The 17,012-nt window shown below is 38.2% G+C and overlaps 1 protein-coding gene across 15 annotated transcripts in view; it reads right to left on the bottom strand.

Annotated features, from left to right (window-relative positions):
- Window positions 1-17,012, bottom strand: part of ZMYM2 (zinc finger MYM-type containing 2) — a 92,832-nt gene that overhangs the window by 24,031 nt on the left and 51,789 nt on the right. For 14 of the 15 annotated variants that reach the window (XM_061992241.1, XM_061992316.1, XM_061992326.1 and 11 more), the window contains 3 exons: window positions 16,885-17,001; window positions 16,118-16,268; window positions 2,997-3,169 (listed from right to left, as the gene is read on the bottom strand). The exons of the other annotated variant lie outside the window; for it this stretch is intronic. In XM_061992241.1, the coding sequence (XP_061848225.1) occupies window positions 2,997-3,169; window positions 16,118-16,268; window positions 16,885-17,001 (441 nt within the window). The remainder of the gene's footprint in view (window positions 1-2,996; window positions 3,170-16,117; window positions 16,269-16,884; window positions 17,002-17,012) is intronic. 15 annotated transcript variants of the gene reach the window in all.

Here is a 17,012-nt window from a genome sequence, read left to right as displayed (position 1 = left end):
TGAAACAGTACCTACTTGAAATTGAGATGCCTAACTGTACAATGGCTAAATTCAGACAAGAGAAATTCCACAAGGTTGTCTTGCTGCCTTGACCATTTAGATTAATGCTGGCTTCAGTGTTTCAATTTTTACCACTGCTGACAATTATTGCTACCTCAGCTCACCAGCCACAGTAATTTTTCTATCTCAGACTGTAGCTCCCGACCTTCTACTGAGTCTTTGCTGAAGACACCAGGCCTCCACTGAACACAGTCATCACTGTACATGCTCAGACCAATCAATACTCCACTGTAGCCTCTAATGACCTGAGGCACACTTCAGCTGTAGTATTTTCAGCAATGTTTCACAGTGTATTTTTAAAGAAACAGGTTTCTGTGCTCTTTTCAGAACTGTATAGTCTTTTTCAAGGTATTTCAATGCTCTAGAATAAAAGTAACATCAAATGATTGCAACTGTCAAATATCAGGCTACTAAAATATTTATATTGAAATTTCCCAGGTATTTTTCAGATTCACATCCAAACTAAGGCATACCATTGAAGGTTCCAGGAGGAGCTCTTAGCTAACCTCAAGATACCAAAAAAATTTCTCTCATCTTAGAGGCACTTGGCACCAACTCATAACTGTGGTTGTCACTCAATGGATGATTAGGACTGAACTGTTCTTTTACATTTAAATCCCTCACACTAGGCTTGAGGAAGACCTAGATAAATCTGATGTACTTCTAATACTCCTAGATAACAGCCTCTTGTGCTTCTACCCCTGTTACTTTCTGGCTTTTTGAGAAGAGAATTCTAGAAATCAGGAAGTTCTCTCATAATAATTATTTTCAAAAGTTAAGAAGTTTTCCAGACAGTATTACATAAGAAAGGTGTGTCCATTAAAAAAGTACACAAAGAAGATGGAGACAAACATTTGTTTAATGAACGTAATGCTGGTGTTAAAACATTACTATGTTATTACCACTTGTTTCTCTTCATGTATACATTCATTGTAACTCCAAAACAACACTGGATATGGCATACATGAGACAAAGCTCATACATATGTAACTATTTTCTTAAGAAGCTAACAGACAAAACAGCAAATGAAGTACAAATTTGAGGATGGGTCCATATCTATCCTGTCTTCCTGTATTTTGATCATTATCTATTTAAGACTGGGTAAGAATATCAGCTAGCAAAGTGCTACCAAATCTAAGGTGTCTGCAGTGACTTTTAGAGAAGAGGGACAAGTTACCAGTAAGAATGTAAAAAAATAACAATTTTAACGAAACGCACAATTTCCTACAACCTTCCCCCTATAATAAATCCCAAACTTTTATAATCAGGACTTAAGTAGGCAAAGGCTTCAAGCAGTACTTGACAAAAAAATGACAATCACCAATTTAACATTGTGTAACATCAGTTCCCCTAGAAAGCATAAGATTCAAAAAGTAAAAATATTGAACACTTCAGTACTATCAAAAGTCACTAGTTAATAGCAAGTCTGTTTAGACTAAATTGCCTTTTCATGGCACCATGTCTAATCTTCCTGTATCACAGTATCAACAGTGTCTCCTAAGCAGACTTCACAGGACAATTAACTTACTACCTTAGCCTACGGGTCAGAAGAATAACCTGAAGTCAGAGCTCTCAAGTAGTTCTCAAACCTGAATCAGAGTATAAGCTTCTATAAAAGTTTATGTACCTGAAACTAGTTTGGTATACACACTCCCAGACTATATTCTTTGCTGCATCACCAAGAGATTTCAAAACCACACCAAAGCTTTAGTAAACTATCAGACGGCACTTTGTATGCAGGGATAAATTTCATCCCATATCCCAAGTTTTAAGGCATGTGGATTAACTACTATTGTATGGAGTTAACATTTTAGTAAGTTTTTAGTAACTTGGCAGCCAAGCTTCATTACCGTCTTTTCAAACAAGACAGAAGAAATACATTCTGGTCTTCAGTAGTTGTCTTTGAGGAATATCTGACAGGACCCTATACACATTATTCAAAATAAAGACTTCATAGTGTTTGGCTGTAACATTTCTAGAACTAGCCATTCCAAAATACCAGATATGTCTTCAGATTCAGTTCTTTTACAGTAGGTAGATCATCTTGAATTATAGGACCTGTATCTAGCTTTCAAACATTTCAAGCTTTTTAATGCCTTCCAGGCTGTGCAGAGTTTTGCTAAGGTGATGAATTTCGTACTATTTTGCAAGTGCATCCAAAAGTGTAGCTCTTTTTTGACATTATCAGTGTAGCTTTTCAGGATGTTCACACCAGAGACCAAATATTTTATCCATGGCACTAATCGCAGGTTAAACTCAGTCCAATTTCATCTTTATTTCTTTCAAAAAATGAAAACAAGAAAAAACCTCTTAACATGAAATCTTTGCTGTTGGTGCTTCAAAAGGTATTAAGTTTCCAGAGATTTATAAATTGATGCCAACTGTTTGATTTAAACTTTTATTAGAACTCCGTTTGGTCTTGCTTTTCCCTTTGAGATCTTTTCCACCGGGAAATACTGAACAATCAAAGCCTGTGCAGTTCAAACTGTGGGAGAAGGAAAAAGCAAAAAAGGAGGCAAAAACAGGAACAAGAAAATCTCTGCTAACCTAGTTTACTGTCAAGCCAACTAAAGGTATCATCCAGCTGCTATTAACAGTGTCTTCAACATTCTGAATACACATTTTTTTTGACAAGAAAAATATGGAATCAATTGAGGAGAAAAAAATTGTAATTGTAATGTAACACATATACATAGTAGTTTCTTGTTTTTCTGTAACTCAAGACTTCCTCGCCTAAGTCAATAAAATCAGACGGTAGAAATGCTGCTCTAAGATGTAAGAAAACTCAAATGATGAAATTAGCACATTTGCTCATTGTGTAGCAAATGCTTTGCTGAAGTCATATTTGCTGCACAGTCCTTGAGGAATCCTCACATGTGCATTTTCTTTTTTTTGTTTAACTGTGGAGCTCTCGTCAAAAATTCTGAGTTACTTGCCTTGTAGTACCAGTCCTGAAATTTTTTACAGCACTCTTCACTGCAGAAATCTCTCACTACACCATCAAGTTCCTTAGTTGCTCCCTTTTTGCACAGCTGTGAGCAGTAATTACAAGTAACACATCTCAGTCCTAACCGTCTTGCAAAGTCTTGTTTATATAGCAGCTTGCAGCCTGGAAACAGATTTTAAACATTAGGAACAAAGTAACTTTTACAGAGAGATATCACAGTTAAGCGTTAAATATTGAAAATTAAATGAATACAACAACAGCTAACAATTGGGGCTAAGAAATTCAGGTTGCATAATAGACTATATTTCAAGACATTTTTACCTGAATACCTTCGCTTCACAACTCTATAGTTTCATGTGATGTCTGCATCTTTTTCAAAACACTAAACTTGAATCTGTGATTATCAAACCCCTGAATAAACAATCAGAAAAAACACACAGTTTTCTTTTCATATGGTCCCATGCACAAGCATTGACTTGGAATTACATTGCTCAGCAACACATCCTCAAAGCGCTAGATACCCAGACAATGATGAGCAGAAATTTTAAGCTAGACAACACTACTCACTAAAACAATACCTATCTTCAAGGATCAATTTATTTCTATTACTACTTTCATTCATATTAGTACAACAAACTACTTAAGACAATTCATTAAATTTAAGAACACTAAAAGGTACAAGACGACCGAAGAATTGAGAAGTTTCTTTAAAAAAATATAACCCTAAAGCACACAATGATGAGCATTGAGAAGAATGCAATGACAGGAGTTTACATGTGAAACTTGCAATTAATCTTTTGTCTTTTCCCACAAGGATGACTTGGATTGGGTTGGTTTGGTTTTTTTTTGCATTTGCTATGCAGTTATAATTTCCAGGTTGCCATAATGAGAGGTATATTCTTCAATGACCTGATCCTCACTCAAGAATATTAGAAAATACATTCTAATTTATTCAATGCATTAAAAGATTAATACTGTAGCTATTATATAGGCTATTTTGAAAATATAATGTATTTAGACTACCTCAAATCTAGTGTCTATTCAGCTGATGCCTGAATCATATACAATCTATCTCTAATTGTGCTACCTTTACAGAAAAGAACAGTATAAGATAAGTAACTGTCTATATTAAACACTGAAGGGGTGAGATAACATCTACACAGACCTTTAACCTAAGGTACTGCACCTGTTTTTATGATCTCCCAAATATCACAGTACCACCAAGGGCAGAAATCAAGTCTTCCAAGTGCCCACTCTGCCAGGGCATATAGTCTAAACAATGCAGACTTCTGTACTTCTCTGGTAAGTTCTGAAACTCAGCAGGTAACATATATGCTGCACTTCCTCTGGCATACAGAATATAAAAATACTATAATTATAATGCATTCAGTAATTTCAATTAAGTGATTTGTGCTGTTGTCTACATGGGTAGAATTTAATATATGTGAAACCTGGATACTATTTAAAAAATGCTAAAAGCAAATGAATGCAAGTAGAAGCTGAAACACCCAGCATCTTCCAAAAACAAAAGGTTATGGAGGAATTTTAACTTGCAATGTTACAAGCTTTGCTAACAAATTTAATTTTAAACAAATGCCGAAACAGATCATTATAGAATATCATACAAATAACACACTGTAAGTTGTAACTATATTTTAAACTGGTTTTTCTTGGTTATGTATCAGATTCCTTAAAAGAATAGAGAAAATTACTAATACAAAAAACAGGCAGCGCAGATGGAAAGTGACAAATCAAGCTGTAAACCTTAGAGTGGAGTTAATTTGAATGCTAAAAATACTACACTGAAGAAAATAATAATCCTGAAGATACCAGTGCATACAAGCTATTAAAGTACCAACTACAGCACTGAAAACTTCTTGCCAATATTTTTTCCTGCCGACTGTACCTCTCATTATTGTATGATGCAACAGATTCCTTCTGCTTCTCCCCAATTCCAAAGGCAGCTCAGCACTACAATGTATCCTCCTCTTTCATCTGTGCTTTAGAATATTTGTTCTATGCTCAATCAACCTTTCAACACCACAGATGACACGTAGTACTCCAGTATCAATCAGGTAAGTTATGTGCACCTGGCTAAATAGCATACAAAAGGTTAACAGTTAAGAAATTTTCTATTCTACAGTCTAACATCTCCTACATCTCTGTGACTGAGATGTAGATATAATGAGCAGTGAACATTAAGTAAGGTGAAATAAGGAGTCCTTAAGCCTTTAAGACTAAATGTCTTAAAAACACGGGGTCTTTTTATAGATCATTAACTGCAGGGCTTCTTACTGAAAGAGGCCTCTACATGGAAATCCATCTTTATAAACCTTCAGATGTTGACAGAAGATTGTTACAACCCTGAAGACTTCTAAAATGGAAGTATAGGCTCTTCTTTCTGCAACATCATGAGCAAAAATATTCAGATTGGTCTTAACACTTTTTGGTGTCTTTGTAATAGATAAGTAACTTAATCCATCCGACTAGGAAACATTTGATTGCTTCAATCTTTTTACTTCAGACAAGGGGAAAACAAAATGCCTGTCTTCTTGTAGGATATATTTTAGTTTGGTCCTTGGTACTTTGTGCATATCTAGGACCTAATTTTTTATTATAATGCTATGCTTTTGACTGGAATAGTAAGACTTTATTTGAAGCAAGGAAAAAAGATATTTGTCTTTGACAAAACAGATTCCAAATTCAAAATACTTGGTCTTCAAGGTGTCAAAGGTAAATTCTGAATTAGAGCAATAGGACCCACGTTGTCTTTGTAAATGTGACCACGAAGCAGGCTTTGACTGACAGTATATTGTGCACAAGTAATACAAAAAGCACTGGTTGTCTGATCTTTCCAATTTCAATGCTAAAATTCTGAGGGTTTGGCAGCCACAACATGCTGAACAAAAAATACAAGAATAAAATTCTATATTTCTGATGATTTCTGCTATAACACCAGACAGAAGTTACAGTGTGACCAGATGGAAGTCTGTAGTGCTTTCAAGTGACTCTAAGACAAAATAGATCTTAGTTTCAAATAAAAATGTAAGCAGTCATTTGGTTCAAGCTATGCAGGTAATCAATCGTGTTCTTCAAAGTTCTAACAGAAGATCACACCCTAAGTCAACCAGAGGGACCATTAAGGAGCAGACTAAGTACCTCCAACACAAAATCTGAACCAGACAAAAAAATATGTATATGGTAAACATATATTTAATTACATTATTAGAATTCTGGTTTCCAAGTCAAATCCAACACAAAACCTATCCCTTCCAATAGCCCTGAATTTTGGTTCACCACATTAACTGTAGAGAGAGAATAAGCATCTGAACACAGGCAACTGACTGGACCACACACTAACAGTTCCTCCAAATCTTTACTTCAGTCATGTTCCAGATCAAGAGCATTTCCTTTCTCTCAGTTGACGCAAGAACTGCCAAGTTCAGCCCTGCAGAGCTACCCACAGTAGAAAACATGCTTCGCTTGACTGTCTGCAGACTCAGTCCAAGCAAGCTACTAAAAGATTAAGGAAGTGGAACATCTCCCTTATGATGACAGGCTGAGGGAGTCATGGCTCTTTAGCTCAGAGAAGAGGAGACTGAGGGGTGATCTCATTGATGTTTACAAATATGTAAAGAGTGGGTGTTAGGAGGATGGAGCCAGGCTCTTATCAGTGACGACCAATGACAGGACAAGGGGCAATGGGTACAAGCTGGAACACAAGAGGTTCCAAAGGAAGAATTTCTTCACTGTGAGGGTGATGGAGCACTGGAACAGGCTGCCCAGATGGGTTGTGGAGTCTCCTTCTCTGGAGACATTCAAAACCCACCTGGACAAGTTCCTGTGTGACCTACTCTAAGTGGTCTTACTCTGGCAGTGGGGGTTGGACTGGATGATCTCTCGAGTTCCCTTCCAATCCTTAAGATTCTGTGTTTCTGTCAGGCATTGGAATGAGCTGCCCAGGGAGGTGGTGGGGTCACTGTCCCTGGAGGTATTTAAGAGACAAGTGGATATTCAAGTTAAGGAAATGGTCTAGTGGTTGACAGGGCTGGGAGAAAGGCTGGACTTGATGATCTTAAAGGTCTCTTCCAGCTGAAATGATTCTATGATTCTAACCTGACCCTATTCTACCAGCAGCAACTACCTGCATTACTCAAATTCAGTACATTGACACATCAAGGAGTTGTAAAAAAAATGCTGAACTAGAAACACATCCTGAGACCTCAACACCAGTCTCTTTGTACCACACAGAATAACATCGTTTACAGAAAGCAACTGTTCATTCTAAAAACAATGTTTTTTAACCTCTGAAAAGCTGTACTTACTAGACTACCTTTCTCCTCCTTCAGGCTATGTACAAGACTTGCTGTTCTCTCATGTTGTCATAACTTCAACTGTTATTCTTTAACAACTTCATCTAGAGGAGAATAACAGGCCTGTCATACCACAAGCCTGTAGTATGAAAAAGCCTGAAGCATCACAAGCTAGGTCTTGAAGCTTCTGGAGCTATGTTTCATTCATATCTTTCTGCTACCTTTCTCTTTATTGCTTCAAATGCAATAGTCATCTTTTAAATACCAACATTCCTATCATCCACTGTCTCTGGCTTCACAATAAACACCACTATCATTAGGAAACAAATGGAATGCATCCAATTTTGGGTTCTGCTTGGATTGCCATTAAAATAGAACCCATCTTCTCTGTATAACAGAGGCTGTGTATTTCACTCTGTTCCTTGTCTTCTGCTTGAGAACTTAGTAATATTTTATTATTCAACTCAAATTTCACACACTCTCAGTTTATCCTAATATTTTCTGATATTAAGATACTACAGTTTTCCTTCCTTCCCCCCTCCTACTCTCCCATCCAGCTACTCAGTTTTTATTTGTTCTCAAATCTTTTCAAATTGATTAATTTTTCAGGTTAATAAGAAGCATATTTATAAGCTTTTTTTTGGTGCTCATAATCTCGGCACCTTAAATTGTCAACACTCCTTTCTGTACAATAGCCATTGACATTTTTAATCAAATAACTACCTCAAACCTCTTAAAAGATGCAACAGTTGAATTAACGTTGAAGGAGGCCAATGTTGCAAGGACCACTGTATTGAACAATGCACAGAATTTCACTTGGTATTTTTTACCATGTTAAAAAGAAGCTCTCCAAGAAAAAAAAAAAATCTCAAGATTCAGTGCAACCTGTACTCAAAATTTATATGATGTTATTTTAACAGTATCAATGCTCTCCCTCTACAAAGGGAAGACAAACATATAATCTCTTCCTCAGCAACATGCTATCTTTCCACTTTTTCAACTACAGGGAATCCACCACAACTATCAAAATTCAGTTTAACAAGGTAACACTTCCAAGTCATTCCCAAAGACATGCATCCAACAAGTACTAACTGGAAACTACATCTACTCCTCCATGTGTGGAATTCCAGAAGAACCATTTTTCCAGCTCTTCCATGTGCATTTGTGTGCAAGGCATGGACCTGTGCTTTCCTTCAGCAGAGCCAAAAGCCTCCATTTGGTGCTTCTGGAGCAAGTGAACCTTTAAAATTGTTTCATAAGGGATTTCATGATTTGAATATGTTGGGGTTTTTTTACCTTAATTCATTTTTACCAGTAGGAAAGTGTGTTTGACTTTTTATAGTAACAAAACTTGTATGGAAAAGTCATCTGCAGCTCAAAAATTTATTACCAGACTAAATGAGATATTATGGCCCGAATGACTACATTGTGATAATCAGAGCTCCCTGGCAATAACTGCCATGGCCCAAATGGGTATGATAGAATGGTAGGGTCAGAAAGGACCTTTAGAGATCATATAGTCCAACCCCCCTGCAGAAGCAGGGTCACCTAGATCAGGTCGCATAGGAATATGTCCAGGTGGGTCTTGAAGACCTCCAAGGAAGGAGACTCCACAACCCCTCTGGGCAGCCTGTGCCAGGGCTCCCTCACCTGAACAGTGAAATAGTTTTTTCTTATGTTTAAGTGGAACTTTTTGTGTTCCAGCTTCATCCCATTACCCCTTGTCCTGTTGCTAGCTACTATAGAAAAAAAGGATGTCCCAACCTCTTGACACCCACCCTTTAGATATTTATAAATGTTAACAAGATCTCCCCTCAGTCTCCCGTTCTCCAGACTAAACAGCCCCAGTTCCTGCAGCCTTTCCTTGTATGAAACATGTTCCAGTCCCCTGATCATCTTGGTGGCCCTGTGCTGGACTGTCTCCAGAAGTTCTCTGTCCCTCTGTTCATGGCAGTCAAAGGAGATCGTATTCTCACAGAATAACTCAGTCACCTCAAAATCTCTCAAAGTTGACTTTTTTTTTTCCTAATAGCCTGAATAGTGGGGAAGGAATACCTTCCATCAGTAACAACATGACTCCTGGCAACTGTCAATGGGAGTTTTTATAAATCATACATCTTACAATATTTAAGACATGCTTTCCTTTTCATTTGTTCCCTTTTCCCAGGATATTCCAATTTAGTATCAAACAAACTTTCAAAAGAAAACCACAAGGAAGCTGGTATTTCAGGTTAGAATTTCTCAGAGGGACACTGCCAAATGAAGTGGTCCAAAGCCAAACCAAACTGTCTAACATGGTAGGCTAAAGCTGAAAAAGCACCTGAGTAAGCACAAGTTATTTTAAAATGGTACTAACTGTTACAGCTGCAGAGAAGAAAATAACAGGTCTGCAGAATAAACCCGAGAGCTTGTAACAGAAGACTTTTATTATGCAAGATGCTTAAATGCAACATGAAATGTTATATATACTAAATGTGATTTTTTTTCTCCCTTTAACTACATCCTATACTACTTACTAATCCTTGATAGCTTTATGAAGTCCTATAGCAAAGTAGCATTCAATTAGGAAGTTGTAATTATGCCATAACATTTTTCATTAAAGTGGTTGCATTACTACTATCTTCAAACATTTCTGTATGCTAGCACAAAATCTGTCCATTTAAAAAGATGTATCAGTGTCTCTAAAACTAGATAGATGATAAGGTCAATTATTTAAAAAGCTGTATTTGAACAGTTTCTGTAGTTGAAACAGACTTGATGGCAGCCCCATTTGACTACAGGAACAGAGCAGTTCGGCACTGCAGGGCGAGCATATCAGCTTTTCCCCAGGGCAGTTCTCCACTTACTAGACAAGTCCAGTAACTATAACCAAGTCCTAGCAACACTTCATATCACATATCAGTTTTGAAAACAGTTTGTTAATGTTTCTAGTAACAACGCGAATTGCTGTAAAATTCAGGTAATGGCTTCATTGGTTGTGAAACATTGATATTTAAGTGTCTCTGTAAAATTTAACACACTCATGTTTAGGCTGTTTCCCATATCTGTACTGTTTTCATATATATCTATATATATATATATGTTCATCAGTTAAAGATTTAATAGTATACTTTACTGAACAATCCACAGCACAGCAGTGGTTGAAAGAAATGTCACTTAAATCTACAATGCTTTAACTAAATATACACCCTTCCTAGACATACTCAGTTCTGAAATTACTTAATTTCCTAAACTTTTTTTTCCACTTGTCAGCTCTACAGTATTTCAAAAGGGGTTATCTCTGCATAGGTGAAACATCAGAACTGGCAACATGAAGTTTAATTTGCAGAATCTGTAATTCCCAGAAACATTCTGTTGTGCTATCAAGATGATAGTACAGTTGCAAGTTTCACAGCTGCCTTTTATCTGTATTATCCACTTGAAAGGAACCCCCAAACATCAGATAACTGAGTTGCTTCAGAGATTACTTCTCATTCCAAAAAGCAGGCTACTGGATGTGAATCAGTATTATTAAAATTCATATTATAAAATTATTACAAAGTTTGTGTTATTTAAATCATAATACTTGGTTCAACTGCAAAGACACATTAAATGCAAAATAAGTCTACAAGTAAAAAAAGTTATGGTGATATTCATCGTAACATAGTTCCAACGCTGAACTGTCAAAGATTGATTTATTCTCTTCAACCCTCAGAAAGGATATATATTAAAACTCAGTAACTGCAAGATCTCTTCAGGACTGAAAACTTGCACAGCCTATTCCCAATTGTCACTCATTCAACTACATATACATAAAAATCCACGAGCAACTTTGAGGCAAAACACCAGGATGGTTGAATTTCCAAAGCCTCAACACTAGGGGAATAAATTAAACTTTCACCCAGTTCATTCAGGTTGTCTATCCTCCATGTAGCATCTGAGTTTTGGACAGAAACAGAAAAAGCACACTATACTCCATGAAAGAATTAATAACCATCTTGATAGGTCAGTTCTAATTACACCTTATTACAATGGAAGTTTCAGTTGGTCACTGTGTGTGTTTAGTAACTCAAGAGAAACAAAGAAACAGTTGGAACAAAACTGCACAGAAATACTGATTGCAGAGACTTTAAGGTGGGTGCTAGGGTTTGTGTATAAACACAGAAGTATGTGTGTGTGTAAGAAACCTCATGTATGAGGAATGTAGACAGAAAAACTATGATATCTTCAGTACTCCAACTAGGCAGGCCTAAGTGGTATTTGTGGTTGATCTCATTTATGCCTTCCCATAGGTTTGCTTGAAGGTGAACAAATAATCACTCCTGTAGAAATTTCAATAACTGTTTAACGGTTTCTCTAGGAGCCTTCTTTTATAGGGATACCAGGGAGCATCCTGGTTATTTTCCTAAAATTTTCTGTATTTTCCCTTCAGAGTTCCAAGTTCTTCCAAAAATGACAGTAACTTTTGTGACTAAGCACCTTAGTTACTTCTTCCAAAACTGTAATACATTGTCTTCTGGTGAAGTTTCTTGAACACTAGATGAAAACCAGCGCAGCCTCCACATTCAGCAAGTATGTTATATCTACTAATTTTTCTACTTTACAAAAATTGGACATATTTCTGGAAAAGGACTATAACATCAAGGAAAAACTTGAGTGCCTGGAAAAACAGGAAGAGAAATCTATCACCTCTGACAATGGAACTTCTACTTGTTGACTTCTACTCAAGTCCACCTACAGATCTGAGCCTCTTCCCTTCCCATGTCAGATCTAAACACTGTCGACTGTTGAATTCCACTGTTTCTGCAGCAGTGATAATCACTGGGTTTCCTTTAAAACACAGGGTCTAAGTTGTTCCTACAGAGCTTCTGACCAGGTCAGCAGTTTGTTTTCATCATATAACAGTTGTTTTCATATGTATCACGAAGCAGACCTAAGCTACAACTAGCACGTATGCCATGTTTATTTAAGTTATATTCTACTGGATGGTGCTTTGATGCCCTTCTACTCTACTGCTCAGTGGTTAGTCATCACAGTAACCCATAAACTTGGCTTTAACAGTAACATTTAACATATTCACCCTCATAAAGATCTTTACTCTGAAGCTGTCAATCCAACACATGTAAACTTGGGATCCACACTAAGATCTCTGGCAATGGGTTCCCCCCATTTAGTACCTGCATTTGTGGAAAAGAAAGCCTTTTTATTTCTTTCCTGGCCCCAATTTCACTGTATGACATACACATCCTAACTTATTTCAAGCTTCCTAATACAGAAATATATCTATGGAAATAGTAATAAATCATAGCTTGCATTATGAATTTCACTGATTACATGGTTACTGTCACTAGGCTGTATTAGAACCATTAAGAGTCGTTCTGTCTGGAAAGGATACTTAAGATCATCAAGTCCAACCACTAACCACACACCTCCAAGCCCACCACTAACCCATGTCCCTCAGCACCTCATCTACACAGCTTTGAAATACCACCAGGAATGGTGATTCCAGCATCTCCCTGGGCAGCCTGTGCCAGTGTCTAACAGCCATCTCAGTGAAAAAGTTCTTCCTAATTTCCAACTTAAACCTCCTCTGGCACAACTTGAGGCCATTTCCTCTTGTCCTATCACTTGTTACTTGGGAGAAGGGATCAACCCCCACCTCGCTACAACCTCCTGTCAGGTAGTTGTACAGAGTGATCATGATGCCTCTCAGTCTTCTTTTCTCCAAGCTAAAACAACCCCAGTTCCTCAGACACTCCGCAAAGGACTTGTGGCTCCACGCAGCGGTTTAGCCCTGGCTGGGTGCCAGGTGCCCCACCAACTCATTCTATCACCGGCCCCCTCAAACTGGACATGGGAGAGAAAATTATAACACAAGGTTCCTAAGTTAAGGACAGGGAGATCACTCAGCAATTACCATCATGGGCAAAACAGACTCAACTTGGGGATAAATAGTTTGATTTATTAACAATCAATCAAAAGAGATAAGGGAAAATAACAAATAAAACGAAAACACCTCCTTCCACCCCTCCTTCTTCCTGGGACTCTCCTTTCTCCCCACCCAGTGGCACAGGGGATGAGGGATGGGAATTGTGGTCAGTTCATTACAGATGGACTCTGATGCTGATTTCTTTCAGGGGGAGTCCTCCTCACACTTTCCACTGCTACGATGTGGGGTCCCTCCCCATGGGAGACAGTCCTTCATAAACTGCAATGTGGGTCCTTCCCATGGGCTATAGTTCCTCACAAACTGCTCCAGTATGGGGCCTCCCACGAGGGCAGCTCTTCACACCCTGCCCCAACATGGGTCCTTCACTGTGAAAACAGTCCTTCAGGAAGAGACTGCTCCAACGTGAGTTCCCCACAGAATCACAAGTTCTGACAGCAAACCTGCTCTGGCAGGGGTTCCTCTCTCCCAGGCCCTGCCAGGAACTTGCTCCAGGGTGGGCTTCCCACAGAGTCACAGCCTCCTTCAGGCATCCACCTGCTCTGTTATGGGGTCCTCCATGGGCTGCGAGTCCCCAGTGGCCTCCATGGACTGCAGGGGGACAAATGCCTCACCATGGTCTTCACCACAGGTCACAGGGGAGTCTTTCTTCCTCTAGTGCCTGGGCACCTCCTCCCCCTTCTTATTCACTAACCTTGGTGTTTGCAGATATGTTCTCATATTCTCACTCCCTTCTGTTGCTGCTGCTATTCACCATCTGTGCAGCAACTTCTTCCCCTTCTCAAATAATTACAGACGCATTACCTCAGACACTATTTGGCCAGGCCTTGGTCAGCAGCAGGTCCATCTTAGAGCAAACTGGTATTATCCCTAGCAGCAACAGGGGAAGCTTCTAAGATCTCTGTAGCCCCATGCTACCAAAAACTGGCACAAACAAAACCACCATACTCCAGACGTTTCACCATCTACACTGCCCATCTCTGGACATGTTCAAACCCCTCAATGTCCTTCTTGTAGTGAGAGGCCCAAAACCAAACATAGTACTCAAGGTGCAGCCTCACCAGTGCTCAGTACTGGGGGACAATCACTTCCTTGGCCCTGCTGGCCACACAATTTCTGATATATGCCAGGATGTCATTGGCCTGGTTGGCCACCTGGGCATACTGATAGCTCATGTTCAAGTCCTTGTCAATCAACACTCCCGAGTCCTTTTCCTCTGAGCAGCTTTCCAGCCACTCTTCCCCAAGCCTGTCCCTTTGCATGGAGTTGTTGTGGCACAGGTGCAGGACCTAGTACTTGGCCTTGTTGAACCTCATATAATTGGCCTTAGCCCATCACTCCAGTCTGCTCAGGTGCCTCTGAAGAACCTTAAACGCCCTCAAGCAGATCTAGACTCCCACCCAGCTTCATATCATCTGCAAACTTACTGAGAGTGCACTCAATCCCCTGATCTAGATAATTAATAAAGACATTAAATAGAACAAGCCCCAAGACTGAACCCTGGGAAACACCACTGGTGACCAGCCAACAACTGGATTTAACTCCATTCCCCATCACTTTCTGGGCCTGGTCATCCAGAGAGACTTCGACTCAGTAAATAGTACGTCTGTCCAAGCCACGGACAGTCAGTTTCTCCAGGAGGATGCTGGGGGAGACCATGTCAAAGGAATGAGCAAGTCATATGTATTCTCAGTAATACCAGCATATACTGTAACTTTCAGGTCCAAAAAAGTTTGCTCTTATAAGAATACCATCTGGCAAACTGTTATATTCACAGAAAATTTCTAGTAAGATGTTACTGAGCAGCACTGCAATGATATACTGTAAGACTGGACCTTGCTCTGTTATTTTTTCCTCTCTAGCTATCACTTTCCAGTTCAGAACATGAGAAGAAAGCAATGATGTCAAAGAAACCTAAGCCACCATGATCCACTCAGAAACAAGATTGCAGAGTCCAGAGCTATAAGGGAAGGCCATGGAGAGAATGCTGCATCCAGCCTTGTGCTCCACCTCTCTCCACCTTAGTGTCCTGCAACAAGTAAACTGGCACATCCACAGTTTCATCTGCTTGAAAGCAAAGATCTTCAAGCAAAGTTTATCAAATGATAAACTATAACTGAAGAAAAAAAATATTCACTATATCCTGCAGAACCAAGTCGTCCAAACTGGCAGTTAAACTTGTAGAATCAGGATTAAAACCAGTATCGAAGGACAGCTTACCATATGTGGAAAGGATAGGTGGTTCTTAAGATTGTAATTTGCTGTTTCTATTAAAGTAGTGTTTTAATGCAACTTAAAGGAATCCTATGTCCATATACCTTTTTAGCTTGTTTTCTTTTTGAAAAACCAAATTATTAGTCGGGAAAATTATGATGACAGGAATGAACATGAATCAACAGGCATTATTGGAGTTATTGCTTGAATAATCACTGTAGCTAAGCCAACATAGAATTTCCACTGTCATATTAAATTTCAGAAATACTAATCAACGATGAAGGTTGGTAGACATCAATGCAGTTAGTGTTGGTGTAGGCTCTCCTGCCTAAGTTCCATAAAAAGAATTTATGTTTCTTTTTTTGTGCATATGTACATACCCATGTGCACACATATGTGTATGTATTTATATACAGTCTGCCTACTCTTCCTTAACCTGGAGTAAGTGGTGAAAAACTCAAGACTATAAAAGTAGCTCAGATAAATTAATAAGTACATGCACTTCATTAATAATAACTAAGAAACTTCTGGTTTAGCCTGAAGTACAACAGACTAAGTTGTTATCTGAAATTTTATCATTAAATATTAACATAGTAAGTCAACTGCAGTAAAATTATAATGACCAATACCTTAGAAAAAAATCAAATACGTACATACCTTCACTACAAAAGGGTCTTTTTATGCCAGAGAAATTCACCGTCTCATGCAGCGTTTTCTCTTCTTGACAGTATTCACAGTACGTAACTATGCAGTGCAATTTCTTATAATCATCAGAACATGCTCTGCTGCAGAACTGATACACTTTGTTCTAAATGCAAAGTTGCAAAGCATCACAAATAGAATTAATGGATAAAAACCTTAAGGTCTGAATACTGCAACTTTAAATAATGGTTTGTCATTAAGACACAATCTTAACATATAAAATAAACAGAAGTGCAAACAACAATTAGGGTATGACTTCTAATGCTAAAAACTAACAATTCTCACTCGAGCTGACAGTGAGTGCTACAAATACTTAGCGTTTCATATGAAAATTATCAACAGAAAATATGTCAATCAATCTTAGCATATCCTCTTCAGGTAACATCTCTCACTGCATGGAGAAGTGTAACAATGGTCTATCTTAACTACAGTCATGCAATGACTTAAGATAAAAGCAGATTTCAAACCCAGAGTTGATTGGAGGATCTAACATTTTTCTTTGAATTTCACAGATGCTTTTCTATTTGTTATTTATGAACAAAGACTTCTGCTTTTATCCATACCAAAGTTACATGCAATTCTACTGAATCAATCTACATGTTATTAACTTAATATTTTAAGCTTCATTACCTTGTAAAATAGCTATTAGAAAAACTGTACTGAGCTGCAGGTTTAAACTTTTAAATACTTCATTCTAAAAGTAACACCAAAACCTCCCTTACCTCCCATTCCAGTACTTCTGGCTTTGAACAAAAAGAACTTTTGCAATAATTACATTTCAACTGAATATCACTGGGCGAAACAAACTGACCATTTGTTGAAGACTGCACACTGAGAGCCTGAAAAACAT

This window comes from Colius striatus, chromosome 1 (assembly GCF_028858725.1).
Source record: "Colius striatus isolate bColStr4 chromosome 1, bColStr4.1.hap1, whole genome shotgun sequence".
Lineage (NCBI taxonomy): Eukaryota > Metazoa > Chordata > Aves > Coliiformes > Coliidae > Colius > Colius striatus.
Note: the sequence above shows the minus strand (reverse complement) of the source record. Positions and strands in the feature narration are given on the sequence as shown.